This window comes from Carassius carassius, chromosome 46 (genome assembly GCF_963082965.1).
Source record: "Carassius carassius chromosome 46, fCarCar2.1, whole genome shotgun sequence".
Taxonomy (NCBI): domain Eukaryota; kingdom Metazoa; phylum Chordata; class Actinopteri; order Cypriniformes; family Cyprinidae; genus Carassius; species Carassius carassius.
The window spans coordinates 13,329,542-13,344,025 of NC_081800.1; the positions used below are offsets into that span (position 1 = coordinate 13,329,542).

The window sequence follows — 14,484 nt, forward strand, 5'->3', positions numbered from 1 at the left end:
CCAAACACCCCTCCCTTCTCTCCCTACCCTCACCAACAGCCACGACAACTTAACAACATTACATTTACAGGAGGAATTTCAAATTTTTATGTTGTACTTTTAATACTATTAACAAGAACTGAAACAATTTTGTCTAAGAGTCTATTGTTAACAAGCAACGTGTTTTTAGATCCGTTGTCTCATGACCCAGTGCATGTGAGGTGAATGTGGGCCAGAGTGCCCTCTAAAGGCAACAACTGTAAATAGCAGTATGGTACTCATATAAGAACATGTGATTACTCTGTTTACATGTAAGGTCTCATTTCCTGGTGTGTCATCCTTATTACTTATAGTACCTCATGACACACTGATGGTCTTTCTAATGGTCCAGAGTCTTAATTTATCTGTGAATTGTGACTCAGGCTTTTTGATGATTGTTTAATGGAAAAAAAATGATATGTGAACTAGCAAGCAAAAATTTATTGTTTGTTAGCTTTCTCCATGTAATTTACAAGATAAAATAACATTTAAAAGGATAGTTCAGCCATAATGTAAAATAAAAAATTTGAATTTGTATACATTTAAAATGCATAAATAAGATTCGAGGTTTACAGAGAATGAAAAAAAGTAACCATTTAGTTTTTGTTTAATATATTGTATGGCTTCAGAAGACTTCTGTAGTACTTTAATAGTGCTTTTTGTCCTTTTAGGATTTTAGGCTTTTTGTCAGCCCCTGGTCACTTTTGTTGTATAGAGCAGCATGAACATTCTGACAAACATCTCCTTTTTTTCAACTTAGCAAAGGAAATCAGCAAATCAAGTTTGGAATGATATACGGGTCATAAGAGTAAATTATGATCTTCAAACTTTTTGGTTCTCAAACCTTTTGACATTAATAAATTGTAGCATGAACAGACATTCCCTTTGCTACAGTAACCGTCAAAAAGGTACATAGGTTCCATATGTTTTCTATTTTATGCCCGCCATCATGTGAAACCACCAGTTTGCCTGAACAGTCCAACCTTTCTGCTCGCAGAGGTTAATCTGCTGCAGGAAGTGATTCCGAGCTTCTTCTTCCCCCTGATCCTGCTGCAGTGCAGTTCGCAGGTAGAGCATGTCCTGTGACATGCTGAGCTCAGGGATTCCCGTGAGTAGCATTAGAGAGAACAGAGTGACAAGAAGGCGAGACTGAGCCCGGAGGGACAGATAGGCACTGATACAGGTGTCCTAAAGAAAAAACAGATACTGGAGTTCAGATTATAGCTGTAGCATTACTTTGACTGCATGAGTAAGCATACAGATTTGTTTAATTTTTTATTAGTTACTCTATCATGAATCCAGTTCAGGGTAAACTTTCTAAAAGCATAATAAAATAGGCTGAGAGGAGAAACAAATCCTTCTCAAATTTTGCATTAGTTGCATGTATTATTTTAGTATTATTTATTAACTAATGTAGTATTATTTAATATTTTGAATTAGCTTTTATTTTTAGATTTTGCGTTGTCATTTTAATTTAAACTTTTTTTATATATATATTTCTATAAACTTTAGTTTATTTTTATTTCAGTTTTAGTGCAAGTCATTTTATTACTTCAACGTATTTCACTTGGGTGCATATGCAACCCTTCTCATTTTTAAGTTTAAGTTTTTATTGTAATATTTATATTTTATTTCAGCTTCATTTTAATAACCGGTAACAGATTTGAATAGCTTTAAATTTCATTTTAGTTAACAATAACAACACTGGTTGCAAGGGCCTGTAACACTGAAAATATTTCAAAAAGAATCTGTGTAACATAACCTACCCTAAATCTCTGGAAGTAGAGGCTGGGACGGCATTTCACCCTGCCCATAACATACAGGAAGTCAGGGGTGAGGACAAAGGGCACCCTTTCTCTGTTCACCCCCAGGAAGCTCTTAGTGTTGCCCAAGATGTGCCCAAAATCAATGTGGAACAAGTTCCCTGAGAAGAACAGAGAATTTAACATTAGTATAATTGAAAGTGGCCATTAGTACTGGTACATCTAAGGCATGTTCTGTGTTATTGAACCCTCTCTAAAAATCTACCTATAATACGTTTTCAAAAATGTTACATGAATCATATTTTAGTAACCAGATGTAACAAGATCATGACTGAAGTTGAAATAGATCATTTAATTGTAATAGTTTACTGGTTTTGCAAATACAATAATTCAAATGATGATGTGATTTTTTTTCTTTTGTCTTTTGCACATGAGAAAAGCTAACTTGTTCTTTTACCTTGTTCAGTGATCATAATGTTGTCGTTGTGGCGGTCACCTATACCCAGCACGTATGTAGCCACACAGTAGCCGGCACACGAGGTCACAAATTTCTCCGTAGCTTGAAAGTTCTATAGCACCAAAATTCAAGACAAAAGTTAGAGAACGATTAAATATCTGCATGTCATACTGTAGAGACAGATCTGGTAGAATGACAGCTCACATGACATAGTATTAGTACAGTATATCTGCTTACTTTTTCCTGGAATGGGCACTTCCCCTGAAGCCATTCATATAAGGCATTGTTTTTGAAAGCTCCCGCCACACCTCCCTGACTCTTCTGAACTGAGGCAATAGTGATCGCATTTCGCACAATCTCAATCATTCCTGCATCAAAGACCAATATATAGCTGAATATTACGTTATATTTTGATTATATTTTTGTTTGTCTGTCAGTGTTTTTTGAATATTTAAAGTGCTCTCACTGCAGTAATATACTTCTGTTATAAAAACAAGAGAGACTGATCATTACCTATGTTATATCCTGTTGAAATGCAGCCATAGGGCACCAGGTTCAAGTCTAAACCTATTTCTTTCCAAATTGAGTCCATGACAATAAGCGTCTGAAAAAACAACATATATATAAAAAAAAACTTTAATTTCTTAACTTTGTTTCTACTTACTAGTTTAAATCAGTCAACTGTTTTTTAGTATTTGCATATTTACCTGGATGATAAGCATGTCCTGTCGGAGGTCATCTCCATGCTTAAAGATGATGCCGACAGGAGGAGAGGCTGGAGCTTCTGACTGTACACAGGAGAACTCAAGCCAGAGTGGCTTTTTCTTAGAGGCCATCACTTTACAGTCTTTTAGCTGTATGAAAAAATGACCCAAAAATGAAAATGTTGCCGTGCCGTTCTAAACTTGTATTCTTTCTTTCTGCCAAATACAAATGCAGATATTCTGAGGCATGTTTGAATGAAACAATATAGGTCAATAAGGTCTAAAAAGCAATTTTTCAAAAGGATAAATGAGGGTGAATAAATAAACACAGAATTTTCATTTTAGCGTGCATTACGGACAATTTTCTGAAGTTATGTTTAGTTCAGATCAGTTTATGAAGGCTTACAAAAAATTTAGTTTGGGAACAGGTTTCGGTAGCACTTTATTTTACAGTCCTGTTCACCATGTACATACTATGTACTTATTATACTAATTACAATAACTATGTAATAACTAGGTACTAACCCTGAACCTACACCTAAACCTAACCCTACCCCATGTAGTTACCTTGTATTACCAGAACTGTCTTAGATAAATACACTGTAAGTACACTATAAGTACATGTAAGTACACGTACTGTAAAATAAAGTGCAACCCAAGTTTCCTTTGGGTTTGTAGTAAACGAACCCACGACTTAGAGATGCTTATAAAATGTTCTGTACCAAAAATCTGATAACATTTTAACATTCAAGCATATACTGGAAACAATCCCTATAGACAAATATATCAACTCACTATGATACTTCCTGCTCTGACACGGGGATCAAAAGGCACCAGGAAGTCAGAGGGTAAATTGCACTCCTCCAATAACTCCTGCAGCTTCTGAGGAGCTGACACACACACAGACACACACACATGATAATGTAGGTGTGTGTACTGCATATGTCACACAGTACTGAGGGCACAATTGTTTGAACATTTACCTGTTGATGGAAGATCTGTTCTATCTGGGTAAAGCACCTTCACTGTTAGAGCCACGTCGTGCAGGCAGTTGACTACTTGTACTTGACGCTGGAATTCAGTCAGCATTGCCTCTCCACAGCCCAAAAGATATGCCTCCAGTATGACCGCCATACGCTGTCGAAAAAATGGGCAACCTGCCACCTCACTCCGCAAATACCAGAAAAAGAAGTGGCCGATCCGTTTGCTCTGTGTTCCAGGAAATGGCAACAGTTAACCTTTACAGTATCTTCTCACAGGTGAAATGGTGTTAGTTATTTTTGGTGAAAATGGCAGAAATGAAAATCATCCTCTAATGAAGTATGCACAGCTGCAAACGTGACTCACCCTCAGTGCTCTTTTGAGAAGGAATCTTGCCAAACAGCTATCATGATATGGTTCGACTTTAAGGGTCTACAGAAAATGACATGCCTTATTAAGTTTTGCTTCTCAATACTACAACTCTGAGTTCCAAAACTAGCGTTACTGTATAGATCAATAAACTAATATAATTCTTTACCTGAACCAGCTGCAGCAGGTACTTAAGTACTTCATCATTGGATAGGATCTCTAATCTTTGGACTGCCAATCTTCTGACCTTCAGGTCTGCAAAATCCACACTCAGAAGCTCAAGGGCCACAGACAGCTCCATATCCTCTGGTCCCCAGTGACTCAATAGCCAATGGACATCCTGGACCGCAGTAGGCATCATCCAGTCGATCTTGCGAAGAAACTGAGGTAAATTTGAGGCATAGTGGACACTTTCTTCTTTAAACCTTCTGAGACAATCTGTCCTTATGAAAGGTGTTGTTGGAGAAGCCTCTTTGGATGGTGAGTAGAGTCTGGATTCTCCTGAAAGGTCCAGTGTAGGAGAGTCAGAAATAGGAGATGTACCACTAGTAGAAGAGCTTTTGGCATGTGGCAGGACAACGGGAAAGCTGTAGCGATCCAGCATAAAGGTAATTGCCATTGCTTTGGCTACATCAGGGTTTGTGGCTGTAGACAGCTTTTCTGCTTCGTAAGTGTATGCCTCCTCGTCCCATTCTGGGAAAGTCCACATGTGCAGAGTGTGTGGACCTTGGCTAAGAAGGGATCTGTGGTCAATCAACTGGAGGTTTACGAAGTATAATACTTGCCCTTTTCCTTTCTGGTAATCTGATGCTTTAGAGGTGTTCGACTTTGTGTCCTTGGTTGACATGCCTTCGACAGTACTGGCATTAATTGTGAGCCCTAATTTAGCTCCGTGAGGGATATCCCTGATCAGAATGTCAAATTCCAGCCAGGTGTTCCACAGCACTTCATCTGTAAACTCTTTTGAAGTTGAACAAACTGCTGACACAGTCTTTCTACCATAGATTAAAGCGGCTTCTACATGGACAAGTGGCGGTACCTTACTTGGGAGTTCTGGGATATCAAACCCTAGGAGCTTAACCCTGAACTTTCTCTCACAGTCCCAGAGGGAAATCATCACAATGTCCTCTACTTTCTTCTCTTTAAGGGAAAGCTCTTCGTGGGAGCTCGAGAGACCAGTGAGACTGTCCACCAGTGGCCAATACTCTCTACCTACTGTGTTATCTGGAAGGGATGAGATAGCAACCACTGAGAGATAAAGCTCCAGCATGTTTTCAAGGCAATGTCTGACCCACAGGTATTCAGAAAGCTGGAAGTCTTCACTCAAAAATTCCTCTCTGCCACACACCTTGAGTACATAATCAACCGACCATCCTTCGAATGACAGGTCCTCCTTTGGCGATGATTCCCAGACAGTTTTGAGGAGATCACTGGGGGTATGTGTCACATCAGCTTTAATGGAAAGGACTGAACTATTATAGTAAATGGTCACTGAGAGTTTTGGCTGAATGTAACCTTGCTGGTTGTTTGGAAGCACTGTGGAAGTTATCCACGGTTCAGTGACATAAGCTATTGGATCCCGGTTTTTCAGTTCTTCCCTTCTTGGTGTGGCAAACTTTCTTCGGGTGTAGCCTAGCTCACTTAAACGATTAGTGTCTGAAGAGTCCAAATCATAGCCAATTAGCTCATTAAGAATGCCTTGGAAGCGAATTCTCTCTTTAGAGGCAGTTTTCCGAGCCAATACAGTGACACAGACAGTCTGAAGACCATCGGTACCCTGGAACCAGGGTGCATCCAGAGTTTTCAATACCTGATAGTCATCATAAATTTCATACCACTCCTCCTCCTTGTGGTACAACAGACTGTATCGTTCTGGGTCCAGAAGTGCAAATGGCTCTGAAAGTCTGTTAGTCTCCTGAGCTACCATGCACAGACGCACACGAAGCTGGTGGACGCTGCATTGCGCTGGGAGTTTGATCTGAACGGGCTCCTGCCTGTCCAGTAACTGGATACCTTCCCTGACTGGTAACTTGCAAATAAATACAAGGTTGTTATCTGAACAAGGTTCCTGTTGCTGGTGTGCATCCCATTTGTTCTCCATGGATGCTGGAGTTGAAGTTAACATGAACACATTTAACAGTAACAAATTTTATTTTGAGTGAAGTCTTAAGATTAGGGTCTTTTTAAAAGAGGTAGAGTCTTGTGCTGTTAGTGGTACAGTTGGGAGTGAGGGATAAGTTGGGCAATGACTGAGGTAAATTTTTTTTAATAATTGGAGTGGTGCCTGCACTTGCTAAACTCCTATTGTGATGCTATGGTGCTTGGACTGTTTGCTAGGGCAGGGGTTAAGTTTTAGCATGTTGCTCTGCAGTTGCTTGGTTATTGAGCAAAGTTCAAGGGACAAAACATATGGATTTCAAAGAGAGTGACTCCTGCAATATGTAATGTGACATATTTCTGTATATGTTCATATGAAAAAAAAACCCAAGGAGAAGTTATTGTCTGCGTGAGACTATTTTACATTCCACCCTTTGCTGATAGATGTGAATGTTGTTTCCTCATTCATTTCCTGTTTGTGAGAAAAAAAAATTCTTTAGTTCTAAAAATCCCGGATAAGTTTTCTTTAAAGTTGATTTTCACAGTGCTAGTGACTTGAACCTGTATATTTTGTGTGTGGGGGTGGGGGGTACATTTGTTTTGACACAAAACCCACTGGACAATGTATATAACTGATATGCAAAACAATACATTAATTAAAAAAAATAATATAACAAAAATTGTGAGTTTAGAAGATACACAGGGTGGCTTAACATAAAACTGGAATATCTAACTCAATTCTTTCCTGCTATTATTTAGTTAGGTTTCTAAATTGCAATGTGTAATTAAAAATGCATTTTCATTTTTACATTGGTATCATTCTTGCCTCATTAAAAAATAAATAAATACAGTTTTTAGTTTGAGGTAGATGGCTACAAAGGTTTTTGCAACACACAAACTGGTTCTGCCAGCCACTCAAGAAGAATGTATCATTCTCAAGCCTTGCCCCGCTGTGCTAAAGACTTCAGACTACAGACTGTAAGTACTATATGGTATATTCTTCCCAAAAGTTGTTTGTTTTACTACAATTACAATACCTAGTGAATGTCAACTTACGTTGTATAATTATAATGAATCAGAAAATTGCACTTACCTATACAACTTGTGTGTCTTTGGTTTCAGGTCAGTTTCTGTGGCTTGTGTGTAAGCTACAGTACAATTTCCCTGTTATGCATTAATGTGAAGTGACTGACTGCATAACAACTCATCACTTCCTCATTCCTTTGTCTTTCTGCACCTGTGAGGAAGAAAGTTTTGATCACTTCATGCTTTTTTCTTTTGTTGGTTTCAAATTCAGAATGGATTTTCCACGCCCAAATTGTTTTCTTTAATTGTTTTAAATAGTTATTTTCTATTATCTTATCACCATCTCTCTGTTTTTAAACCACAACATTAATATTAGTTTAAATGTTCATCAAGAACTCTTATAATTAAAAGAGGTTTTATAAATGGAGTATTTGAACAGAACAATAACTTAAAACTGCTAACGTAAAATGTTGTTCTCTTTAATCACTAGAGGGAGCTCACTAATAACTATCTACTGTAAGGTAGCCTATAGTTGTTGAGCAGGACCTGTTGGTTTTGCCACTTTGGTTTTCACACATTTGCCAGATTGAAAATTAACTTTAAAATAAACATTTCAAAACCCCCCCAGGCGTGTTTTATTAGTCTTTAGGCAAAAAAGTAAGTCTAAATTCTTAAAAATTAGAAAACTCTTCTCAAAAAGGCACATATCATCGTCTAAGAGTATGGAAGTTTTAAACATTTACTGGCAGCAACCACTGAATGAGTGGTGAAAGAGATCTGTATGGACAATTAACCATTTACAAAAGAAGCATTGGGTGTGATGGTCACTGAGGTGTCTGTGCTCTATGAGTGGTCATTAGAGTCCAGTTTCCAGCAGATTATTAAGGACAGGAACTGCAGGTATCAGACATTTTGATGGAGATGGTCTGGTTATATAAAGTTTAATAGAGTATTTTTCATCATTTGGCATCAAATAATTATATAAGATCTCATAGATACATTTTATTTTACAAATTACATTCAGCAAAAATTCTTACATACTCGAATTTCAACAAAACCAAAGATAGTGGAAAGAATCAACAGTGTCTTCAATGCATAATAAAGCATATTATATGGCAACATGACAAAAAACATTTTTGTCACAATAAATAAACCATCAAATAAATAGAAATAAATATATAAAATGTAACAAAACATGATTATCTTCTTCATCCGTTCACATTTACATTTACATTTCCCCCCCTCACAAGTTTTAATTTATGAAGCAACAGTATTAGTCAGTTAAACCCTGATATCTGTTATGCTGACATATGGAAACTGACACTGAATTGACATTTATTTCACCTTCATTCATTTTTTTTTATATATCCTGCATATATGCCTTTTTGGAAGGTAATTATTATGATTAACACAATTATTTTTCACAGCTTTATGCATATGTTTTCATGGTTATACAGAAGCTGTCAGATGTGTGCTTGTACATGAGCACATAGTACATAGTACATGAACATCAGCAGGACCATCTATGAAATTCATTGAGTTTTTGTCTTTGTCATCATTGTCTTTGAGTTTTTTACTTTCTTGTCAAAACAGACAAAATAATATAGTTGGTTAATATTATGCAATCAATCATATATTTAAAATATATAAATAAAGATTATACTTTACGATAGGCCTTAGATTTACAGCATTTGTATTGTTGGTTAATGCAAATTATCTCTTAACAATGTTTTAATATATCAGCTTTAACAAAAAAAAAATAATACATGTGTTATGTATTAATTTAATTAATTAAATTATGAGCAAACTGGAATTTGCAATGAACAATAGTTTATTTATAAACTAACACAAACCTACATTAATAAATGCTGGTACATGTAGTTTGCATAAACTAAACAAATAAAGTGTAATCTAGTTATATTAACAGAAACTTCATAAGGACATGTTTTATGTGAACAAAAGGCACATTGCATTCGATTTGCATTTAAAATATTTTGCATGAAAGTTTTATATTGTGCGTTGTTATAATCTTACAATAAACCATAAGAACACATTACACACACATCTATCCTATTTCCACTCCAGCCAGGGCTGCTGCACACCTCTGGGGGCTCAGTTAACAAGCATTTCTGAAAATTCCCTGAATCATCTCGCTTAACGGTTGTTTCTCCTCCAGCACAGCAGCCTTGGCAGAGATTCCCTCACCTCTCTGTTGCGCAAACCATAGATGAGTGGATTAATGCAAGGAGGGACCTGAAGCATCACCAGCAGCATGATGTGTAGGGTCCCTGCCGATATCCAGTCTCCAGGGTAATCCAGCGAACGGACCATTGCCATGTTACCCACCAGTTCCCACAGAGCATCCGAGGCTATCTTCAGAAAGATGGGGAGCAGCTGAAGCAGCAGCATGGAGCAGTAGAACATCACTGTTTTGCGTGCCCTCTTGTTGACCTGCTGGAAAGGCTGAACGGCATTGCGTGCCTCCTGATACATGCGCAGGTACGAGAAGGAGTAGGAAAGGATGCAAAGCAGTGTCACCAAAAGCCCAATTACTTTTCGAAACACAGCAGAGCCTCGTGGAAAGCCGAGGTGGGCCTCTAAGGTGTCCGGCTCACAAAGGAGTCCTGTAATGGGTTTCCCCACCAATGAGCTCTTGTGCCCTAAACTGAGCAAACCTGTGATCACTGTCGATAAGCATGTTGAAATAAGCCATGTGAGACCGACTATGAGGTAAAGGCGCTTGGTGGTTAGTATACTAATGTAGTAGATGGCCTGGCACACATAAAGATAGCGCTCCAAAGCCATGCAGGTGATAGTAAGCATAGTGCAGAAAACACAAACAGTGTTAATAAAAAACTGAGTGACACACCAAACTCCATATGGCAACGTGGTCTTTTGCAGCAGACAGTGTGCGACTGTTGGACCTTGGGTTACAATGAGTAGGACGTCACTTACTATGAGGTTCTTCAGCAGGGCAAAGCGTGGTTCCCAGGATAGGTCTTTTGAATTGCCAAGACTGAACAGAGTGCAGCCATTGACGATAAGTGAGATGACGGTCATCATCACAAAGACCCACATCAGTACCTGCACAGCTGTATCTGACGGCAGGATGGATCTGAAGAGGCAGCGTCCCTGGTCCAGCAGCTGGAGGGCGTCTGAAGTGATGTTGGCATCCTGACTTGGAGTCGGACACGAGTAGACTGCAGTCCATAGTATGACGCATGGTAAAGCACGTGTAAAACGCATTTTGGGCGAGGACGTGCGCTTTTATGACAGCTTTGGGAGTTTGGCAACGCGCTGACTGATGTTCACATTTGTTGCACCTGCACGCGATGTGTCTCCAGAAAAGATGCAGACAGGTGAGAAACGTGAATGAAGGAGGGACTTAAAGTCACTCAAAGAGGCATACCTCTCTTAAAAATATCCAGTTGAAAATGTTCGCCTCCTTTATCCTTTAAGACTGTAAAAACCGTCAGCCCATCAGGTGAATCTAGTAATCGAGAATTGTATGTATATTTTTATAAAGCTTTCAAACATTTAAAGTAATAGATAATCCATCTACAAACTTAATTCCTTCTAAATTCATTTAAAATGTTTAATATTAAACCAATATATGCAATTGGAATAATCTATCATTTGATTTAAAATAGATTAATAATTTGATTAAAATCATTTGTTTACATTTTTTAAGTACACTATTTAACCAACTAAATTATTTTATTATTATCGATTGATGATATGGGTGCAATTAAAGTAGGCTATATGTTCATTTTTCCCCCAAAATTCGGGTTTAGAATAAAGTAGCAACACTCATTATATTCACCAGTTCAAGTCACTCCAATCACAACAAAGGTGTTACTGGTGATATTCAGATTTTCAGTCAGATTTGACTACTACATAAAATGTGATTTGCAACGGTTTTGTCACATACGCGAGTAAGCAACTTAATCAAGTCATATCAGTTCAGATATCCCACAAACGTTACATAATTTATGTCTGTTATTCGATAATGTTATTCGATTCAATTTGTATGACGTTTGAAAAAATTTATTGACATGAGAAGAGACGTTTTGCTATAAACAAAATCTCGGTTAAGAGTTAAAATGCTGCATTTAACTTTATTCAAGAACAACGTCCATCCAACGTATCAAAATAAAACACAATTAGCATAGTAAAATTAAATAAAAATTCGTCTTCTCTTGTCACTAATAGAAGCGTGATAATGAAGGAAGATCAAAACGTTAAGATCATAAAAGTGATTAAAAACAGAGTGAACATATATGGTGGTAAAAGGATGCAGGAAGAGTAAGCGATTATACACCCTTGCGATGTGATTGAGATGAATACGCAACCCCCAAACCTGTTAAGAACTTTTTTCTTCATGTACAGAAAATAAGGGAAAAGGCCAAGGTTTACAAGCAACATTGATTTATAACACTTGTGTTCTCAACTGATAAACCAAATCGTGTTGTTCAAAGGATATTGATCAAAGATAATCCTATATATGCCTATCGATTGTCTTGTATTGCATTCAGTGGTGAAATTGTTGAATCAATGAACACTCTTGATAGAAAAGGGACTTAAGGACAGGACAATTGAAGGGGTTCACTGCTCTCTCCTTGTTTAGTTTGCTACACATCTAGTTGTTCTCCAAGATTCAACGGCTGTATGGCAAGCCATTTTATCTTAAAATATTCCAAGCGTTACTCGTCCTAATTGCATTTTACTTGTATTGCATTTACAATTCAGTTAGATAGCTCTACAATTAAATTCTTACAATTGATTGTGATTAGAGAGCTCTCTAGAATTCCAATTACAGAACTCTCTAATTCAATTCTAAGTAACAATTCCAATTACAGAGCTCTTAAAATAAATCTTTACTAGTGATAATTCCAATTAGAAAGCTGTCTAATTCAATGTCTACTAGAAACAATTGCAATTTGAGAGCTCCCTAATTTAATTCTTACTAGTAAAAATGCAATTACAGAGCTCTATAATTCTTTTTACTAGTAAAAAAAAAGCACATTAAAGATATGTTTAATTGCGGATCTCTGTAGTGGAATGAAAGAGCTCTTTAATTCGGTTCTTACCAGAAACCATTGAATTAGAGATCTCTCTAAATAGAATTCTTACTAGTAAAAACTGAATTAGAGGTCTCTCGAATTTAATTGTCTATAATTCTATTAGAGAGCTCTATAAATCAATTGGAAAGCTCTCTAATTCAATTGTTACTAGTAAACAGTCAATTAAAGAGCTCTGTAATTGTAAGTCTTACTAGTAAGAATTAATTCAATTAGAGAGAGCTCTAATTCTAACTAGTAAGAACTGATTTAGATATCTCTATACACTCTTAAAACACTGGGTTAAAAACAAACCAATTTGGGTTGTTAGTAACCCAAGGGCTGGGTAAATATAGGACAGAACCCATCTTGGGTTAATTTTACCCAGCAAATTGGGTTGTTTATTTATCCCAGGAATGGTTTATTCATTTTTACTATATTACTAGCATATTTTTTTTACTTCATACATTGAATAATGTTTACATATTAACTTAAATCCTCTAAAATTTTTTGAAATACTCCACACAACCACTGGTTTGTATGATAACTTCCTTTATTTTCCTTTATTTATCATTTACGGCATTGTTTATATAATTTTAATATGCTATACATATTGCCCATATTTAAACTCATTTAACAAACATCAAAAGTAAAAAATAAACATTACACAGAAGAAATGTAAGTGTTATTAACCAGTATCTGTTATTCCGTAACTGCACTGTGCCGCGCTGGTTCTCATGCCTGAACTGGAGTCATGTTCGGCGAGGAACTGCTCATGGCTGAGGACACTGCCCTGCGTTTCACTCATAGCCAAAACATACTGTGAATGCCTTTATAACCTGTCCACAAACAAACAGTAAACAGCTCTGAGGAAATATTTTAACATTCAAAGTATTTGTATTCTGTATCTTTATGAATAAAATAATTTATTTTATGCAAAGCATCAGGCTTTTCCATCACGCAAAAAAAAGAGACACTTGTTAAAGGTGATTCATACCACGTGCCTGTATGTTGCTCTGCATAAAATTAAACATACAAACCTGTATTTTACAGACAAATGCATCAGTTCAATGGCGCAAGAACTGCTCTCTCCAGAAGAGAGGCAAAATCCCCACAATAAACTACTCAACCGCTGGGTTGCGTCTGACCCAGGATCTGAGTTATACAAAAACTACCCACATTACTTGCATTGGGTTGTTGGATTTGAGCCAGGAGCTGGGTAACACAAAAACTACCCAAACACTGAAAAAATAACCCGAAAACAAGTACTTCAGTAATTTTACTTAAGTAGACATCTGACTGTATTACTTTTACTTGTACTTGAGTAAAATTTAGCAAGGGGTATCTGTACTTTTACTCAAGAAATGAAGCTCTGTACTCTGTCTGCCTCTGGTAATAAAGCAATTAGGACAAGTGACGCATGGAATATTTTAAGAGTAAATGGCTTGCCATGCTGCTGTGTTTACGAATGTCCAAGAATAGAGTGAAGAAAAAAGGAGGAACTTGCAGGCAGAGCAGCTGGAACTAGAGGTTGACAGTTGCTGCTGTCTATTACCCCAGCTTATACGTCTTGGAGAGCCATTTATCTGTCTATCTATGATAGCATGTATAAACAGTTTTCACTCACTATATTTTACATTTACATTAGCAAAGTAACACTCTGAATTTAATGAAAAAATGTAATTTTTAATTTTACTGGAATTGTAATTTCTATTTCAGACAGGAACAACTTTGGCAAGTTTATTTGAGTTTATTGAACACAATTTATCTTTGGCGGTATGGTTCCTTATGGGGGTTCTTGCTCCCAGAATAATTGAACATATAAGACCTTTAACATTAACCCCCCGGAACCATGAGTTTAGAAATACATGACAATTAAGACTTTTAGTAATGTCTTTAAAGCAAACAGTGATAATCATGTAGATGTGGCTGTGGGACGTCTATCCGGTAGCCTGGTTATGAAGATGGGTGTCTCTCAGCAGTGAGGTCCATGCCAGCTAAGATTTTTT

General features: G+C 37.0%; 2 protein-coding genes across 2 annotated transcripts; both read right to left on the minus strand.

The window, feature by feature from the left end:
• Window positions 1–657: 657 nt before the first annotated feature.
• On the minus strand, window positions 658–7,579 carry LOC132129530 (phosphatidylinositol 4,5-bisphosphate 3-kinase catalytic subunit gamma isoform-like). Its single transcript, XM_059541159.1, has 11 exons — window positions 7,483–7,579; window positions 4,462–6,398; window positions 4,290–4,355; window positions 3,926–4,151; window positions 3,738–3,832; window positions 2,946–3,092; window positions 2,752–2,842; window positions 2,476–2,606; window positions 2,239–2,350; window positions 1,785–1,942; window positions 658–1,206 (listed from the first exon to the last, which is right to left on the minus strand). The coding sequence occupies exons 2-11, from the start codon at window positions 6,391–6,393 to the stop codon at window positions 949–951; spliced, it is 3,216 nt and encodes a 1,071-aa protein (XP_059397142.1). The 5' UTR covers window positions 6,394–6,398; window positions 7,483–7,579; the 3' UTR covers window positions 658–948.
• A 1,990-nt stretch (window positions 7,580–9,569) lies between these two features.
• LOC132129014 (uncharacterized) lies at window positions 9,570–10,660 on the minus strand. The gene is made up of 3 exons (XM_059540415.1): window positions 10,500–10,660; window positions 10,371–10,431; window positions 9,570–9,866 (listed from the first exon to the last, which is right to left on the minus strand). The coding sequence occupies exons 1-3, from the start codon at window positions 10,586–10,588 to the stop codon at window positions 9,570–9,572; spliced, it is 447 nt and encodes a 148-aa protein (XP_059396398.1). The 5' UTR covers window positions 10,589–10,660.
• Window positions 10,661–14,484: the final 3,824 nt, after the last annotated feature.